The 20,727-nt window shown below is 47.9% G+C and overlaps 1 protein-coding gene across 2 annotated transcripts in view; it reads right to left on the bottom strand.

Moving 5' to 3' along the window:
* The window catches only part of MINDY4 (MINDY lysine 48 deubiquitinase 4), a 379,811-nt gene that overhangs the window by 150,570 nt on the left and 208,514 nt on the right, over positions 1 to 20,727 (bottom strand). For both annotated transcript variants that reach the window (XR_010177939.1, XM_063924327.1), the window contains exons 10-11: positions 18,864 to 18,968; positions 16,857 to 16,920 (exon numbers count right to left, since the gene is read on the bottom strand). Coding sequence is in view for 1 of the 2 variants with exons in the window: in XM_063924327.1 (XP_063780397.1) it covers positions 16,857 to 16,920; positions 18,864 to 18,968 (169 nt within the window). In the remaining variant the exon portion in view is untranslated. The remainder of the gene's footprint in view (positions 1 to 16,856; positions 16,921 to 18,863; positions 18,969 to 20,727) is intronic.

Raw genomic sequence — 20,727 nt, 5'->3', positions numbered from 1 at the left:
TTCTTCAGTTCTGTGTCCAGAATCATGCCCAGAAAAAGCAGACGCGTCGCAGGAATCAGCTGCGACTTTGGGATATTCAGAATCCAGCCGTGCTGTTGCAACACTTCCCGAGAGAGTGCTACGCTGACCAACAACTGCTCTCTGGACCTCGCCTTTATAAGGAGATCGTCCAAGTACGGGATAATTATAACTCCCTTCTTCCGAAGGAGTATCATCATTTCGGCCATTACCTTGGTAAATACTCTCGGTGCCGTGGACAGACCAAACGGCAACGTCTGGAATTGGTAATGACAATCCTGTACCACAAACCTGAGGTACTCCTGGTGAGGTGGGTAAATGGGGACATGCAAGTAAGCATCCTTGATGTCCAGCGACACCATAAAATCCCCCTCTTCCAGGCTTGCAATAACCGCCCTGAGCGATTCCATTTTGAACTTGAACTTCCTTATATAAGTGTTCAAGGATTTTAAATTCAGAATGGGTCTCACCGAACCGTCTGGTTTCGGTACCACAAACATTGTGGAATAGTAACCCCGTCCCTGTTGAAGGAGGGGAACCTTGATTATCACCTGCTGGAGGTACAGCTTGTGAATTGCCGCCAGTACTACCTCCCTTTCCCTGGGAGCAGCTGGTAAGGCTGATTTGAGGTAACGGCGAGGGGGAGTTGCCTCGAACTCCAGCCTGTATCCCTGAGATACAATTTGTACAGCCCAGAGATCCACTTGTGAGCGAACCCACTGGTTGCTGAAGTTTCGGAGACGCGCCCCCACCGCACCCGGCTCCGCCTGTGGAGCCCCAGCGTCATGCGGTGGACTTCTTTCCTCTACCCCTGCCTCTGGGCAGAAAGGATGCGCCTCTGATCCGGTGCTTTCTTAGGCTGTGAGGGAACCTGAGGTAAAATAGTTGACTTCCCAGCTGTTGCCGTGGATACGAGGTCCGAGAGACCGTCCCCAAACAATTCCTCACCCTTATAAGGCAAAACCTCCATGTGTTTTTTAGAATCAGCATCACCTGTCCACTGCCGAGTCCATAATACTCTCCTGGCAGAAATGGACATTGCATTAATTCTAGATGCCAGCAGGCAAATGTCCCTCTGTGCATCCCGCATATATAAGACGACGTCTTTTATATGTTCTATGGTTAGCAAAATAGTATCCCTGTTGAGGGAATCAATGTTGTCTGACAGGGTATCAGACCATGCTGCTGCAGCACTACACATCCATGCTGAAGCAATAGCAGGTCTCAGTATAGTACCCGAGTGTGTATACACAGACTTCAGGATAGCTTCCTGCTTTCTATCCGCAGGCTCCTTTGGGGTGGCCGTTTCCTGAGACAGCAGTACCACCTTTTTAGATAAGCGTGTGAGCGCCTTGTCCACCCTAGGGGATGTTTCCCAACGTAACCTGTCCGTTGGCGGGAAAGGGTACGCCATCAGTAACCTCTTAGAAATCACTAGTTTCTTATCGGGGGAACTCCACGCTTCTTCACACAATTCATTTAATTCATCAGATGGGGGAAAAGTCACTGGCTGCTTTTTCTCCCCAAACATAATACCCTTCTTGGTAGTAACCGGGTTAACATCAGAAATGTGCAATACATTTTTCATTGCAGTAATCATGCATCGGATGGCTTTTGTAGACTGTACATTTGTCTCATCCACATCTACACTGGAGTCAGACTCCGTGTCGACATCTGTGTCTACCATCTGAGCTAGCGGGCGTTTATTTATGAGCCCCTGATGGCCTCTGAGACGCCTGGGCAGGCGCGGGCTGAGATCCCGGCTGTCCCAAGGCTGCTGTGTCATCGAACCTTTTATGTAAGGAGTTGACACTGTCTGTTAAGACCTTCCACATATCCATCCAATCCGGTGTCTGCCCCGTCAGGGGCGACACCACACTTATCTGCCCCTGCTCCGCCTCCACGTAACCCTCCTCATCAAACATGTCGACACAGCCGTACCGACACACCGCACACACACAGGGAATGCTCTGACTGAGGACAGGACCCCACAAAGTCCTTTGGGGAGACAGAGAGAGAGTATGCCAGCACACACCACAGCGCTATATAACACAGGGATTTACACTATAATGAGTGATTTTTCCCAATAGCTGCTTATTATCCTATTTGCGCCTAAATTTATGTGCCCCCCCTCTCTTTTTTACCCTTCTTGTACAGGATACTGCAGGGGAGAGCCTGGGGAGCGTCCTTCCAGCGGAGCTGTGAAGAGAAAATGGCGCTGGTGGGCTGAGGAAGAAGGCCCCGCCCCCTCAGCGGCGGGCTTCTCCCACGTTTTGTATAGCTTAATGGCGTTTTTTTTTACACATATACAGTTTTCCAGATTGTATTATGTGTATTTAGTGCCAAAAGATATTCTTATTGCTGCCCAGGGCGCCCCCCCCCAGCGCCCTGCACCCTACAGTGACCGGAGTGTGTGGTGTGCAGTGGGAGCAATGGCGCACAGCTGCAGTGCTGTGCGCTACCTTAATGAAGACCGGAGTCTTCTGCCGCCGATTTCATCTCCTTCTTCTGTCTTCTGGCTCTGCAAGGGGGACGGTGGCGCGGCACCGGGAACGGACGATCGAGGTCAGGCCCTGTGTTCGAACCCTCTGGAGCTAATGGTGTCCAGTAGCCTAAGAAGCACAAGCTAGCTGCACGCAGGTAGGTTTGCTTCTCTCCCCTCAGTCCCACGTAGCAGAGAGTCTGTTGCCAGCAGATCTCACTGAAAATAAAAAACCTAACAAATACTTTCTTTCTAGCAAGCTCAGGAGAGCCCACTAGGAGCACCCAGCTCAGGCCGGGCACAGATTCTAACTGAGGTCTGGAGGAGGGGCATAGAGGGAGGAGCCAGTGCACACCAGATAGTACCTAATCTTTCTTTTAGAGTGCCCAGTCTCCTGCAGAGCCTGTCTATTCCCCATGGTCCTTACGGAGTTCCCAGCATCCACTAGGACGTCAGAGAAAATAGAATATTGAAATGTTGGATACTTCCGTCAGAAAGGATCTGACATCAATTGAATATACCCCTTAGACTGAGGACACAATGATCACTGAGAGGTTCTCAGTACATATAAAATACTGTAGGCCTAATTGCCTCCCACAATATCGGCTCATTCATCTCCTGCTGTTGTGGCCTTCATAGGATCTGATTAGATAGAGGTTGTTTTTGCAGAGGTCTGCGATCAGATAGTCGCCGCCCATAGAGAGTGAAAACCCGCAACATACAAATGTGTGAATGCATGCGTACACTGTGCGAAAACTTTGCCAGACAAAGGACATCTGCAAGCCCAGGACTTACTCCTACAATGTAACAGAATCAGGCTGATCGGGGTCGGAGCTGACGTGACACACCCGCCCTGAAAACGCTTGGGCACGCCTGCATTTCTTCTGACACTCCCAGAAAATGGGCAGTTACCGCCCACAAACGTCTCCGTCCTGTCAATCACCTTGCGTACACATAGCGATCTAAACTTTTGCACCATTCTGTCGCTATTTTGCACAACAGCGATCAGAGCTGAATTAGGCCCAATATTTGGAGAACACCAAAGGATGCAAATCTCTGCTGTATATCAGGTAGGGAACATATTATAAGCTATATGTAGCTACGGATACATTAGGTTTGTTAATCTTCTTCATTGTGTATTTCCAGAAAAAATAAGATTTTAAACCTACCGGTAAATCTTTTTCTCCTAGTCCGTAGAGGATGCTGGGGACTCCGTTAGGACCATGGGGTATAGACGGGCTCCGCAGGAGACATGGGCACTATAAAGAACTTTAGATGGGTGTGCACTGGCTCCTCCCTCTATGCCCCTCCTCCAGACCTCAGTTAGAGAACTGTGCCCAGAGGAGACGGACAGTACGAGGAAAGGATTTTTGTTAATCTAAGGGCAAGATTCATACCAGCCCACACCATCCACACCGTATAACATGGAATATACGCAACCAGTTAACAGTATGAACAAAAACAGCATCAGCCAAAGACTGATCTCAACTGTAACATAACCCTTATGTAAGCAATAACTATATACAAGCCTTGCAGAAATATGTCCGCACTGGGACGGGCGCCCAGCATCCTCTACGGACTAGGAGAAAAAGATTTACCGGTAGGTTTAAAATCTTATTTTCTCTTACGTCCTAGAGGATGCTGGGGACTCCGTAAGGACCATGGGGATTATACCAAAGCTCCAGACCGGGCGGGAGAGTGCGGATGACTCTGCAGCACCGATTGAGCAAACATTAGGTCCTCCTCAGCCAAGGTATCAAACTTGTAGAATTTAGCAAAAGTGTTTGAACCCGACCAAGTCGCCGCTCGGCAAAGTTGTAATGCCGAGACGCCTCGGGCAGCCGCCCAAGAAGAACCCACCTTCCTAGTGGAATGGGCCTTTACCGAATTTGGTAACGGCAATCCAGCCGTAGAATGAGCCTGCTGAATCGTGTTACAGATCCAGCGAGCAATAGTCTGCTTAGAAGCAGGAGCGCCAACCTTGTTGGCTGCATGCAGGACAAACAGTGCCTCTGTTTTCCTAACCCGAGCCGTCCTGGCTATATAAATTTTTAAGGCCCAGACTACATCAAGGGACTTGGAATCCTCCAAGTCATTCGTAGCCACAGGTACGACAATAGGTTGGTTCATATGAAACGATGAAACCACCTTAGGCAAAAATTGAGGACGAGTCCTTAATTCTGCTCTATCTATATGGAAAATCAGATAGGCGCTTTTGTGAGACAAAGCCGCCAATTCGGACACCCACCTTGCAGATGCCAAGGCCAACAACATGACCACCTTCCAAATGTGAAATTTTAATTCAACCATTTGAAGAGGTTCAAACCAGTGAGATTTTAGGAACTGTAACCAGGGCCGGCAACAGAAATCTTGGGGCCCGGTACACTGATTTCTATGGGGCCCTCCATAACCCGCGAGTCCCCCCACACTTTTCATCCCCTCCTCCAAGCATTGCATGTACATTTAAGGTACTATAAACATAAAAACTATAGATCATGTATAAAAACTGTATTTAAGATGTATATAAATGTGTGTGTGTATATAATATATAAAAACAATGTGCTGGCTCTTTAAAAGCAAATTTGGACTCCAGCCCGCATGTAATGTGGCAAACTGTCCCTGTCTTACCCTACAGACGTCTACTCATACCCCGGAGAGATGGTTCATCACTGCAGATCTCACTTGCATGCTTTCTGTGTGACAGTCTGACTGCCCTCAGGTAGATGTGCTCACTCCAGAGGCTCCCCTCAGTAATGAACTGAGCCCGATGGAATGCACAGGTTCCACGCTATGTGGGGGGTCCGCTGTGTTGGGATTGTGCTGTAATACAGGTGTTGGTGCAGTCACTAAGTGGCTCCCTCCGCTGTGCCTGGGTTCTGCTGCCAGACAGGTGGAAGTGCTGTACAGTAACTGCTGCGGCTTCTTTCCTCAGTTGCACCAAGCAGTACTAGCACAGATGAGGATGATGCGGCAGGGCATGGTGTTGTGTACAGTATACAGAATAACACTGTAATCTGAGTATATCAGATCACTGTAATCGTAGGGGCATAATTATTATTATTAATATTTTTACAAGGCAGGTTGTTGTGTGACTTGTAGTGCTGCTACATGTGGGTATAACGTGGTGCATAGTGTGCACCAAGTTATACTCACATGTAGCTGCAGCACAAGTCACACAACAACCTGCCTGATAATAATAATAATTCCCCTTCCATTAATATGATCTGATATACTCAGTGCCGTCCTAATCTGTCTGTGTATTACATGATCATCTGACATGCATGCATGTATGTATGCAGATGCATCCATGATATGTGCCTGCCTGCAGCCCGCCCCAAACTAAACCCAAAGCCCCAAACAAACTCCGAGTCTGTTCTGCTGCAGAGCGCGCCTGCAGTGCACTGTGCACACACTTGGCTTACCAGTCCAGCAACACACAGGCACAGCCGTCTGCGTCACTAATTAACCAGGCTCCGAGTGACCAGTGACCTCTATGCCGCAACAAGGTGCCAACAGTCCCGCTCCTGCTTGGCCGTGTGCTCCTCACACAGCAGAGACAGCTAGGCGGGCAGGGAGGACTCGGAGGGGAGGTCCAGACGCTGCGTCATGTGCAACGTCATTGCACTGCACACGGGGACTGGCTGACAGCTGATCTGGGGCAGGGCTGGGGCACTGACAGGTGACCACAGGGCTCGGGGGGGGGGGGGTGGGGGGGGGGGGGCGGCTGAACAAAAAAAAGGCACTGTCTGATTCTTTTTAACTATACGGCGGGCGGACCGCGCGATGCAGAAATTTATAGAATTATTTCAATCTATGGCATGATGCTGCCACCGCTGGACCTTGGGGGCCCTCATAACGTGGGGGCCCGGGATGGATGTCCCCTTTGACCCCCCCTGTCGCCGGGCCTGACTGTAACACCACGTTAAGGTCCCATGGTGCCACTGGAGGCACAAAAGGAGGCTGCATGTGCAGCACTCCCTTCCCAAAAGTCTGGACTTCTGGGAGAGAAGCCAATTCCTTCTGAAAGAAAATTGATAGGGCCGAAATCTGTACCTTAATGGAGCCTAATTTTAGGCCCATATCCACTCCTGTGTGTAGAAAGTGGAGAAAACGGCCCAGATGGAAATCTTCCGTAGGAGCATTCTTGGCTTCACACCAAGATACATACTTTCTCCAGATACGGTGATACTGTTTCACCGTCACCTCCTTCCTAGCCTTTATCAGAGTAGGGATGACTTCTTCCGGAATGCCTTTCCCAGCTAGGATTCGGTGTTCAACTGCCATGCCGTCAAACGTAACTGCGGTAAGTCTTGGAACACGCAGGGCCCCTGCAACAGGTCCTCTCTGAGAGGAAGAGGCCACGGATCTTCTGTGAGCATTTCCTGAAGATCTGAATACCAGGCCCTTCGAGGCCAATCTGGAACAATGAGTATTGTCTGCACTCTTTTTCGTCTTATGATTCTCAATATCTTTGAGATGAATGGAAGAGGAGGGAACACATAGACCGACTGAAACACCCACGGTGTCACCAGGGCGTCCATGCTACTGCCTGAGGGTCCCTTGACCTGGCACAATACCTTCGAAGCTTCTTGTTGAGGCGTGACGCCATCATGTTTATTTGAGGAAGTCCCCAATGACTCGTTATCTCTGCAAAAACTTCTTGATGAAGTCCCCACTCCCCTGGATGGAGTTCGTGTCTGCTGAGGAAGTCTGCTTCCCAGTTGTCCACTCCCGGAATGAAGACTGCTGCCAAAGCGCTTATGTGATATTCCGCCCAGCAAAGAATCCTGGTGGCTTCCGCCATTGCCACTCTGCTCCTTGTCCCGCCTTGGCGGTTTACATGAGCCACGGCTGTGACGTTGCCTGATTGAATCAGAACCGGTAGGTCGCGAAGAAGATTCTCCGCTTGACGTAGGCCGTTGTATATGGCCCTCAATTCCAGTACGTTGATTTGTAGACAAGCCTCCTGGCTTGACCATAGTCCCTGAAAGTTTCTTCCTTGTGTGACGGCTCCCCATCCTCGGAGGCTCGCGTCCATGGTCACCAGAACCCAGACTTGAATGCCGAACCTGCGACCCTCTAGAAGGTGAGCACTCTGCAGCCACCACAGGAGAAACACCCTGGCCCTGTGGGGACAGGCTTATTTTCTGATGAATTTGAAGATGGGACCCGAACCACTTGTCCAGAAGGTCCCACTGAAACGTCCTCGCATGAAACCTGCCGAAGGGGATGGCCTCGTAGGTCGCCACCATTTTCCCCAGTACTCGAGTGCATTGATGGACTCTTTTCGGTTTTAACAGGTCTCTGACCATGTTCTGTAGTTCCTGGGCTTTTTCCATTGGGAGAAAAACCCTCTTTTGTTCCGTGTCCAGAATCATGCCTAAGAAAGATAGCCGAGTCGTTGGAACCAACTGTGACTTTGGTAGATTTAGAATCCAGCCATATTGCTGTAGCACTCTCAGGGAGAGCGACACGCTTTTCAGCAACTGATTTCTCGATCTCGCTTTTATCAGGAGATCGTCCAGGTACGGGATAATTGTGACTCCCTGCCGGCGCAGGAACACCATCATTTCCGCCATTACCTTGGTGAAAATCCTCGGGGCCATGGAAAGCCCAAACGGCAACGTCTGAAACTGGTAATGACAGTCCTGTACAGCGAATCTCAGGTACGCCTGATTAGGGGGATATATGGGGACATGAAGGTATGCATCCTTTATGTCTAGTGACACCATAAAATCCCCCCCTTCCAGGCTGGAGATAACTGCCCGAGTGATTCTATCTTGAATTTGAACTTTTTCAAGTACAGGTTTAGGGATTTTAAATTTAGAATGGGTCTGACCGAGCCATCCCGTTTCGGGACCACAAATAGGGTTGAATAGTACCCCTTCCCCTGTTGAACTAGGGGAACCTCGACAACCACTTGTTGTTGACACAGTTTTTGAATTGCAGCTAAAACTATCTCCCTTTCTGGGGAAGAAGCTGGTAAGGCCGATTTGAAAAACCGTCGAGGAGGCACGTCTTCGAATTCCAGCTTGTACCCTTGGGATACAATATCCACTGCCCAAGGATCCACATCTGACTGAACCCAGACGTAGCTGAAGAGTCGAAGACGTGCCCCCACCGGCGCAGACTCCCTCAGTGGAGCCCCAGCGTCATGCGGTGGATTTAGTAGAAGCCGGGGAGGACTACTGCTCCTGGGAACTAGCCGTAGCAGGCATTCTTTTCCCTATACCCTTACCTCTGGCGAGGAAGGAAGGGCCCCGACCTCTTCTGGACTTATGCGACCGAAAGGACTGCATCTGATATTGCGGCGTTTTCTTTTGCTGTGGGGAAACATAAGGTAAAAAAGTAGATTTACCCACGGTAGCTGTGGACACCAGGTCCGCAAGACCTTCCCCAAATAAATCCTCACCCTTGTAAGGCAAAACTTCCATATGCCTCTTTGAGTCGGCATCACCCGTCCATTGGCGGGTCCACAGGCAGGGCCATCTTAAGAGCAGTGTAGGCCCCTGGGCACAGCAATGCACTGGGCCCTCTACCCATACTCCAGCGGTAGGGGTGGGGGGTGCTATCAGCGGCAACTTTGATGTCCCGCGGGTGGTAAGGGGTGTTCTATCTTCCACTCAGCATGTAGGACCTGGAGCAGTAATTTCTGCTAATTACTCCTTTACTGTACAGATGGGGATAAACTGTAGAAGGGGGCATTGGGCTGAATGAAGAAGTCCTAGTACATGACTTCCAGGGTGGTAGGGGGTGTTTAATGCCTAGGGGAGGGGTGGATAGTGGATTGGGCTTAATATTCATCATTTTCCAGTGGGAGGGCAGCTTGCTTGACTGCAGATATCTCAAGTTCCTGAAAATGTATTTCTTAGCTTTGAATGAGATAAAAACCTAGACAGTACCACCTTTTAGAAAGTACTGGGGACTTGGGGACCAGAGTACAGAAACCAGAGCAATTCACCAATTAAAATCTAAAACTGCATATTAGGCGTGTGGAGCTGGAGCGGTGACCAGCTGCTTGAAGGCTGATATCTCTTGTTCTGGGCTGAGTAGAGAAAAGCTAGCAGTGTCCACCAAAAGGAGAGAGTCACAGCCTTAGTATTATACCCTCAGAAAAACTCTAAGTCAGACAGAAACCGAGATATCTGGCTGGTAAGAACAATTAACAGGCTTGGATGGGGACCACTTCTTTCAAGTCGGATATCTCCGGTTCCCCAGGGCCGATTTTCAAAAAACTGGTACCCCTGGAAAGAGGGAACCCTCAGCTATCAGCCTAGGGCCCTTATACTCCTGGGGCCCTTGGGCAAGAGCCCATTGAGCCCATATGAAAAGACGGCTCTGTCCACAGGGCTCACCTAGCAGAAATCGCCATGACGTTGGCTCTCGAATCTAGCAGACCAACGTCTCTCTGAGCGTCTCTCATATATAAGACTGCGTCTTTAATGTGACCTAAGGTCAATAAAATGGTATCCCTATCCAGGGTATCAATGTCAGCTGACAAAGTATCCGTTCAAGCTGCTACAGCGCTACAAACCCAAGCCGATGCTATTGCCGATCTGAGCAAGGCACCCGTATGTGTATAAATTGATTTTAAGGTAGTTTCCTGTCTGCGATCAGCAGGATCCTTGAGGGCTGCCGTGTCTGGAGACGGTAGCGCCACCTTTTTGGACAAGCGCGTTAAAGCCTTGTCCACCCTGGGTGAGGATTCCCACCGTAACTTGTCCTGCGCAGGGAAAGGATACACCATAAGAATTCTCTTGGGAATCTGCAGTTTCTTGTCTGGAGTTTCCCAAGCCTTTTCAAATAACGCGTTCAGCTCATGAGATGGAGGAAAGGTTACCTCAGGTTTCTTTTCCTTAAACATGTGTACCCTCATGTCAGGGACAGAGGGGTTATCAGTGATATGTAAAACATCCTTTATTGCAATAATCATATAATGAATACTTTTGGCCACACTTGGGTGTAACCTCGCATCATCATAGTCGACACTGGAGTCAGAATCCGTGTCGGTATCAGTGTCTGCTACTTGGGACAGGGGACGTTTCTGAGACCCTGAAGGGCCCTGTGACACAGTCAAAGCCATGGATTGACTCCCTGTTCTATCACATTTGCATTTAAAACATTCAACAGATCCAACCAATCAGGTGTCGGCGTTGCCGACGGTGACACCACAATCATCTGCTCCACCTACTCCTTAGATGAGCCTTCCGCTTCAGACATGCCGACACACACGTACCGACACCCCCACACACTCAGGGATATTTCTATATGGAGACAGTTCCCCAATTAGGCCCTTTGGAGAGACAGAGAGAGAGAGTATGCCAGCACACACCCAGCGCCAACTGACACTGGAAACAAAATTCCCAGTTAAAACAGCGCTTTTATATCAATATACAGTTGTGCTCATAAGTTTACATACCCTAGCAGAATTTGTGATTTTCTGGCCATTTGTCAGAGAATATGAATGATAACTCACATCTTTTCTTTCACTCATGGTTAGTGGTTGGGTGAAGCCATTTATTGTCAAACAACTGTGTTTACTCTTTTTAAATCATAATGACAACAGAAACTACCCAAATGACCCTGATCAAAAGTTTACATACCCTGGAGATTTTGGCCTGATAACATGCACACAAGTTGACACAAACAGGTTTGAATGGCTACTAAAGGTAACCATCCTCACCTGTGATCTGTTTGCTTGTAATCAGTGTGTGTGTAAAAGGTCAGTGAGTTTCTGGACTCATGAAAGACCCTTGCATCTTTCATCCAGTGCAGTTTCTGGATTCTGAGTCATGGGGAAAGCAAAAGAATTGTCAAAGGATCTGCAGGAAAAGGTAATTGAACTGTATAAAACAGGAAAGGGATATAAAAAGATATCCAAGCAATTGAGAATGCCAATCAGCAGTATTCAAACTCTAATTAAGAAGTGGAAAATGAGGGATTCTGTGGAAACCAAATCACGGTCAGGTAGACCAACAAAAATTTCAGCCACAACTGCCAGGAAAATTGTGCGGGATGCAAAGAAAAATCCACAAGTAACTTCAGCTGAAATACAGGACTCTCTGAAAAAAAGTGGTGTGGTTGTTTCAAGATGCACAATAAGGAGGTATTTGAAGAAAAATGGGCTGCATGGTCGAGTCGCCAGAAGAAAGCCATTACTACACAAATGCCACAAAGCATCCCGCTTACAATACTCCAAACAGCACAGAGACAAGCCTCAAAACTTCTGGAACAAAGTCATTTGGAGTGATGAGACCAAAATTTAATTTTTTGGCCACAACCATAAACGTTACATTTGGAGAGGAGTCAACAAGGCCTATGATGAAAAGTACACCATTCCTACTGTGAAACACGGAGGTGGATTGCTGATGTTTTGGGGATGTGTGAGCTACAAAGGCACTGGAAACTTGGTCAAAATTGATGGCAAGATGAATGCAGAATGTTATCAGAAAATACTGGAGGAAAATTTGCACTCATCAGCCCGGAAGCTGCGCATGGGACATACTTGGACGTTCCAACATGACAATGATCCAAAACACAAGGCCAAGTTGACCTATCATTGGCTACAGCAGAATAAAATAAAGGTTCTGGAGTGGCCATCTCAGTCTCCTGACCTCAATATCATTGAGCCACTCTGGGGAGATCTCAAACGTGCAGTTCATGCAAGACAGCCCAAGAACTGGAGGCTTTTTGCCAAGAAGAATGGGCAGCTTTACCATCTGAGAAAATAAAGAGCCTCATCCACAACTACCACAAAAGACTTCAAGCTGTCATTGATGTTAAAGGGGGCAATACATGGTATTAAGAACTCGGGTATGTAAACTTTTGATCAGGGTCATTTGGGTTGTTTCTGTTGTCATTATGATTTAAAAAGAGTAAACACAGTTGTTTGACAATAAATGGCTTCACCCAACCACTTACCATGAGTGAAAGAAAAGTTTGTGAGTTATCATTCATATTCTCTGACAAATGGACAGAAAATCACAAATTCTGCTAGGGTATGTAAACTTATGAGCACAACTGTATATATATATATATACACTCACTGCGCCAATTAAATGTGCCCCCCCCCCTCTTTTTTGCCCTCTGTCACTGTGTTCAGCAGGGGAGAGTCCGGGGAGCCAGCTTCTCTCCAGTGTGCTGTGGAGAAAAATGGCGCTGGTTAGTGCTGCAGGATCAAGCTCTGCCCCCTCAGCGGTGGGCTTTGGTCCCGCTCAAATTTACAATACTGGCGGGGTTTATTTAATATACTGCTTCCGCAGTATATATATGTCAGCCAGTCCCTTGAGGTTTATTATTGCTGCCCAGGGCGCGCGCCCTGCACCCTTCAGTGCCCGCTGTTAGTGTGTGAGTGTGTGGGAGCAATGGCGCGCAGCGTTACCTCAGAGAAGATCTGAAGTCTTCTGCCGCCTTTGAAGTCTTCTTTCTTCTAATACTCACCCGGCTTCTATCTTCCGGCTCTGAGAAGGACGGCGGCAAGGCTCCGGGACGAACGGCGAGGGTGAGACCTGCGTTCCGACCCTCTGGAGCCAATGGTGTCCAGTAGCCTAAGAAGCAGAGCTTATCATTTAAGTAGGTCTGCTTCTCTCCCCTCAGTCCCACGATGCAGGGAGACTGTTGCCAGCAGAGCTCCCTGAAATTAAAAAAACCTAACACAATTATTTTTACAGAGAAACTCAGGAGAGCTCCCCTGCAATGCACCCAGTTTCCTCTGGGCACAGGATCTAACTGAGGTCTGGAGGAGGGGCATAGAGGGAGGAGCCAGTGCACACACAGCTAAAGTTCTTTATAGTGCCCATGTCTCCTGCGGAGCCCGTCTATACCCCATGGTCCTTACGGAGTCCCCAGCATCCTCTAGGACGTAAGAGAAAAATATAAAGGAGTCTACTGAGACCTAGTACACAGGTGGTCTTCAGGTTGCCGGCTGTCCGGGTCCCGCGCACAGTATACCGGCGCCGGAATCCCGACAACCGGCATACCGACACCGTTTCTCCCTCTTGGGGGTCCACGAGCCCCCTGGAGGGAGAATAGATAGCGTGGCGTGCCACCGTGCCCGCAGCGTGGCAAGCGCAGCGACTGTCGGTATGCCAGCGGTTGGGATTCTGACGCCGGTATGCTGTGCGCCGGGACCCCGACAGCCGGCATACTATACTACACCCTAGTACACAAGTCTTGAGAAATCTTAAGCTAATAATGCAATGGGGTCAAAACCACCTTGAAAGGCGATTATTCTGCCTTGAGCCATATATTGTAGTTTACAGTCATAGCCAATACTATGATTTTCCTAAGGATGCAGTTAGCAATTGGGTTAAATGATAAATTATCTTGTTTAGACTGAAATTTCCATCAAAGATAATACTGGCCACATCTGCATAATGCTGAACTACAAGTAATGTAGTAAACTCTAACAAAGTTAAATACCTTCCACTGCCCCCTGTATAACCACTGGACCTTTATCAGAAGTCATGGCATACATTAGCAGCTTTTAATCTCTCAGAGATTTGTAAACTGTCTGTTTTGCAGAATGGTCCAAGATTCCACTAGCAAAAGCTAGAAGTGAGAATATTCCAAATATTAAAACTATTCGGAAGCCAAAGAGCAGCTGGACTCATTACTACATATTGGGAGTAATTCAGAGTTGATCGCAGCAGCAAATTTGTTAGCAGTTGGGTAAAACCATGGTGGTCATTCCGAGTTGATCGCTCGCTGCCGATTTTCGCAGCGCAGCGATCAGGTGAAAAAATGGCATTTATGCGCATGCGCATGGTACGCAGCGCGCATGCGCTAAGTACTTTCACACAAAACTTTGTAGTTTTACACAAGCTCGAGCGACGCTTTTCAGTCGCTCGAGTGATCGTAGAGTGATTGACAGGAAACGGGTGTTTCTGGGCGGCAACTCAGCGTTTTCGGGGAGTGTGCTGAAAAACGCAGGCATCACGGATAAAAACACAGGCGTGCCTGGGGAAACGGGGGCGTGTTTGTGACGTCAAACCAGGAACCAAACAGTCTGCAGTGATTGCAATCTAGGAGTAGGTCTGGAGCTACTCAGAAACTGCAGGAAAAATTTTGCGCGCAATTCTGCTAACCTTTCGTTCGCACTTCTGCTAAGCTAAGATACACTTCCAGAGGGCGGTGGCATAGCGTTTGCACGGCTGCTTGTAGTTTCAAAGTAGCTCAAAACCTAATCAGCGTTTTCAATCACTTCAGACTATTCAGTTCCGGATTTGACGTCACAAACCCGCCCAGCCACGCCTGCGTTTTCCCGCACACTCCCTGAAAACGGTCAGTTGCCACCCAGAAACGCCCACTTCATGTCAATCACTCTGCGGCAAGCAGTGCAACTGAAATGCATCGCTAGACCCTTTGCAAAACTACATAGTTTGTTGTGCCTGTACGTCGCGCGCATTCGCAGAACTGCCGGTTTTTAGCCTGATCGCTGCGCTGCGAACAAATGCAGCTAGCGATCAACTCGGAATGACCCCCTAGGTCCATTGGGGGTAATTCCAAGTTGATCGCAGCAGGATATTTTTTAGCAGTTGGGCAAAACCATGTGCACTGCAGGGGGGGGGGTGGGGGATATAACATGTGCAGAGAGAGATAGATTTGGGTGTGGTGAGTTCAATCTGCAATCTAAATTGCAGTGTAAAAATAAAGCAGCCAGAATTTACCCTGCACAGAAACAAAATAACCCACCCAAATCTAGCTCTCTCTGCAAATGTTATATCTGCCTCCTCTGCAGTGCACATGGTTTTGCCCAATTGCTAAAAAATGTCTTGCTGCGATCAACTTGGAATTACCCCCAATGTTCTGTGATACACATTGCAGAACAGAGAAATGCCGATTCTCTGCTCAGCTGTATTTGTGATAAAATTATCAGAACACTATTATAAGAGAACGCCACCCGTTGTTATAGTGTAATATCTGTGGCAAAGTTATTTAAACTGTCATGGACGACTACAGGGCTTCTTTAGAGGCTATGATCCCCTTTGGTGCGAAATACCCACAGCACTCTTATAACACGCCCATAAGACAGTATACTGTATCTCCATGCACCTGAATAGCCACCGCCCAGTCACCACCAATACATTCCCTATACATTTCCTAATCGCTACTGCGACTCTGTACTCACAACTATGGGACACTTGAGCTACTGTATGTGACTTTTTGGCTACCGAGTCACATGCGCAATTGAAAAACATCGACCAATTGCATGAATAGCAGCATTGCGTCATAATCAGGCACTTGGGGTGGGATGTAATGGCGCCTGAGCTTGTCGGAGGTGCGAGGTTGCTGGAGAAATTCAGACTTTTTTTTTAAAGCGCCAGTCGTTTACAAGCCAAAACCATGCCACGCCCCTGGTGTCCTCAAAATTATGACCCAGCTTGCTATAGAGACACCCAGCAACATGGTGATAGCAGGATTCTTGGTGGGAACAGCCGATATTAGCCCCTATGGCAGTAAACTCCTTTGTTTTGTTTTTTAGAACAGTTCTGCACACTAATTCCGGCAAATCGCTATAAGCTTTTTCAAGAAAAAATATTTGCAAGCATCCGAAAAATTGCTGATGAAGAATAATAAGTGCTATGTGTAGCTGGAAAACATAACTAAATGGGGATTTAACTACAGGGGTACCTATGTAAAGTCCGCAGGCTGACCTCCACCACCAGAACAAAACACAGTGGCCCTCATTCCGAGTTGTTCGCTCGCAAGCTGCTTTTAGCAGCATTACACACGCTAAGCCGCCGCCTACTGGGAGTGAATCTTAGCATAGCAGAATTGCGAACGAAAGATTCTCAAAATTGCGAATAGAAATTTCTTTGCAGTTTCTAAGTAGCTCCACACTTACTCTGCCACTGCGATCAGTTCAGTCAGTTTCGTTTCTGGTTTGACGTCACAAACACACCCAGCGTTCGCCCAGACACTCCCCCGTTTCTCCAGCCACTCCCGCGTTTTTCCCAGAAACGGCAGCGTTTTTTCACACACTCCCATAAAACGGTCAGTTTCCGCCCAGAAACACCCACTTCCTGTCAATCACACTCCGATCACCAGAACGAAGAAAAAACCTCGTAATGCCGTGAGTAAAATACCAAACTTCTTAGCAAATTTACTTGACGCAGCCGCAGTGCGAACATTGCGCATATGCAGTTAGCGGAAAATCGCACCGCTGCGAAGAAAAATAACGAGCGAACAACTCGGAATGAGGGCCCGTGCCTCAACAAAGGGAAGGAGGAACGCTGTACTGGGTGTCTGGTCAGAGCAGCGTTCCAGAGAGACTGTGTGATAGACATATTCAATAGATGTATTACTACTCAGTTAGGTATAGTCACAGAGTCTTTATTGATCAAATACACCTTACGCTTTCAAGGATTCCATCGGCTTTGTATCTTCCAGCTGGGCTAAACTGCTGCCTTCCCGATGACCTACAACACAATACAAGGATATATACACACAAATGCCATACTGTAATATGAGAGTACTCAGGAATCATCCCTTATTCAATTGACTGGAAAGTAGTTTATTGTGTAGACATGAGACGCACTCCACTAGTTCAGTATTTACAGGAGGCCCGCAGTACTGCTGGCTCTGCAACTGTGGGCACAGGGAACCCTATGTAAAGGTGCATACACACGGTGAGATATTGTCTATGCCCCATTTTGACTATGCGATTTCCCTTGAACTTCCCCCAGAGCCCAGAAGCACCGATATTGTCTATAAATACGGGAGGGTAATTCAGAGTTGTTCGCTGCAGCAAATTTGTTAGATTTGGGTGGGTTATTTTGTTTCTGTGCAGGGTAAATACTGTCTGCTTTATTTTTACACTGCAATTTAGATTTCAGTTTGAACACACCCCACCCAAATCTAACTCTCTCTGCACATGTTATATCTGCCCCCCCTGCAGTGCACATGGTTTTGCCCAACTGCTAACAAATTTGCTGCTACGATCAGGTCTGAATTAGGCCCACGGTGCGATTTTGGCTATGTGCGATTTTGACTATTGCATACTTTAAACTAGATGACTTGCCTGCACAGTTTATTTATTTTTTTCTTGCAATACCGATCCCACGGGACCTTTCATCGGTATCACAAGCTGTGTACACACGGTGCAATTTGCACTAACTTTTCTTACGATTTTGACTATATATTCAAAATCGTAAGATTGCACTGCACCGTGTGTATGCACCGTAAGAGAGAAGGCGAGAGGTTGCTGTTGTTTGTTGTACACTGGAAAGGCCCCCGTACATCTGCAACTCATTGTTGCAATTTCCCGGTCCCCCAACGCCAAGTGGGGGAATCGGAGATATTTAACAGGTTGAAAGATCTCCATTCCGTGACCCTGGCCCGTGATTAGAAAATCAGGGATTTTTAACATATATTCCCAGATTTCCTGACGGATCGCCGATCATTGACAGGCGTTTCTAGTAGGAACGGGAAAACAGACGCCAGACGTATGTGGCCCTTAGGACAGAAGATCTCCAGTCATCAGACAGATATCTGTTCTCTCAGGTTCAGCCTGTTTGTTGAGGATTTTGTTAATATAACAGCAACATGTGAAATAAATACCATCCGTGTGTCAGTTTGCTCCTGCTGCATAGATGGTTTACTGCACAGTCCTAGAGACTGCCAAACATCTGTCTGCTGCAAATGTGACTGTGCCATATAATAACTTAACCATATACTGTACATAGTATAACAGGCTGACTATAGGGGGAAGCTTGAAAATCACAGCACCATCAAATTCCATCCTGTTTTAATTTGTGTTTCAGCCGTCAAGGAGCAGCCCTGATCCATCTTGCAATGGGATCAGCTCCCTAGTTCCTAGAACTTAGGGCCTAATTCACACCTGATCACTAGCAAGCGATTTTTGCACTGCTGTGATCAGATAGTCGCCGCCTGCAGGGGGAGTGTATTTTAGCTGTGCAAGTGTGCGAACGCATGTGTAGCAGAGCTGTACAAACAGATTTTGTGCAGTCTCTGCGCAGCCCAGGACTTACTCAGCCGCTGCGATCACTTCAGCCTGTCTGGGACCGGAATTGACATCAGGAACACTCCCTGCCAACGCATGGACACGCCTGAGTTTTTCCAGGCACTCCCTGAAAACGGTCAGTTGACACCCACAAATGCCCTCTTCCTGTCAATCTCCATGCGAACGGATCCGTCGCACAAACCCATCGCTGAGCGGCGATCCGCTTTGTACCCGTGCGACGCGCCTGCACATTGTGGTGCATACGCATGCGCAGTTTGGACCTGATCGTCCGCTGTGTGAAAACGCACAGCAGCGATCAGGCCTGAATTACCCCCCTAGCCTGGTCTGATATACAAAGCAATACATTGTGTGATCATTACATTACTTATTACTACTCACAATGTGACGACTGCTTCCTTGCTTTCGCCAGCACGCCATAAGATTTCCGCTATGGCTTTATACAGGCAACTTGATCTACGAGTGTCTGAAGGCTGCAAAGCTGAGCTAAATAGGGAAAAGCACATTATACATAAAATACGCAAAAGTATCAATAATGTAGCTGTAATACAGCAGTAAATAGTCAATACACAGTCTATAAAATAAGAATTTACTTACCGATAATTCTATTTCTCGTAGTCCGTAGTGGATGCTGGGGACTCCGTAAGGACCATGGGGAATAGCGGCTCCGCAGGAGACTGGGCACAAAAGTAAAGCTTTAGAACTACCTGGTGTGCACTGGCTCCTCCCCCTATGACCCTCCTCCAAGCCTCAGTTAGGATACTGTGCCCGGACGAGCGTACACAATAAGGAAGGATTTTGAATCCCGGGTAAGACTCATACCAGCCACACCAATCACACCATATAACTTGTGATCTAAACCCAGTTAACAGCATGATAACAGAGGAGCCTCTAGAAAAGATGGCTCACTACAGCAATAACCCGATTTTTTTGGTAACAATAACTATGTACCAGTATTTCAGACAATCCGTACTTGGGATGGGCGCCCAGCATCCACTACGGACTACGAGAAATAGAATTATCGGTAAGTAAATTCTTATTTTCTCTAACGTCCTAAGTGGATGCTGGGGACTCCGTAAGGACCATGGGGATTATACCAAAGCTCCCAAACGGGCGGGAGAGTGCGGATGACTCTGCAGCACCAAATGAGAGAACTCCCGGTCCTCCTCAGCCAGGGTATCAAATTTGTAGAATTTTACAAACGTATTTGCTCCTGACCAAGTAGCTGCTCGGCAAAGTTGTAAAGCCGAGACCCCTCGGGCAGCCGCCCAAGATGAGCCCACCTTCCTTGTGGAATGGGCTTTTACAGATTTTGGCTGTGGCAGGCCTGCCACAGAATGTGCAAGCTGAATTGTACTACAAATCCAACGAGCAATAGTCTGCTTAGCAGCAGGAGCACCCAGCTTGTTGGGTGCATACAGAATAAACAACGAGTCAGATTTTCTGACTCCAGCCAGCCTGGAAACCTATATTTCCAGGGCTCTGACAACGTCTAGCAACTTGGAGTCCTCCAAGTCCCTAGTAGCCGCAGGCACCACAATAGGTTGATTCAGGTGAAACGCTGAAAACCACCTTAGGGAGAAACTGAGGACAAGTCCTCAATTCCGCCCTGTCCGAATGGAAAATCAGATGAGGGCTTTTACAGGATAAAGCCGCCAATTCTGACACGCACCTGGCCCAGGCCAGGGCCAACAGCATGACCACTTTCCATGTGAGATATTTTAACTCCACATATTTAAGTGGTTCAAACCAATGTGACTTTTGGAACCCAAAAACTACATTTAGATCCCAAGGTGCCACTGGAGGCACAAAAGGAGGCTGTATATACAGTACCCCTTTCACAAACGTCTGAACTTCAGGGACTGAAGCTAGTTCTTTTTGGAAGTAAATTGACAGGGCCGAAATTTGAACCTTAATGGACCCCCATTTCAGGCCCATAGACACTCCTGTTTGCAGGAAATGTAGGAATCGACCAAGTTGAAAATTCCTCCGTCGGGGCCTTACTGGCCTCGCACCACGCAACATATTTTCGCCAAATGCGGTGATAATGTTTTGCGGTTATATCTTTCCTGGCTTTGATCAGGATAGGGATGACTTCATCCGGAATGCCTTTTTCCTTCAGGATCCGGCGTTCAACCGCCCTGCCGTTAAACGCAGCCGCGGTAAGTCTTGGAACAGACAGGGTCCTTGCTGGAGCAGGTCCCTTCTTAGAGGTAGAGGCCACGGATCCTCCGTGAGCATCTCT

Source organism: Pseudophryne corroboree, chromosome 5 (assembly GCF_028390025.1).
Source record: "Pseudophryne corroboree isolate aPseCor3 chromosome 5, aPseCor3.hap2, whole genome shotgun sequence".
Taxonomy (NCBI): Eukaryota; Metazoa; Chordata; class Amphibia; order Anura; family Myobatrachidae; genus Pseudophryne; species Pseudophryne corroboree.
The sequence above is the reverse complement of the archived record's forward strand: the minus strand, read 5'-3'. Positions and strand labels throughout refer to the sequence as shown.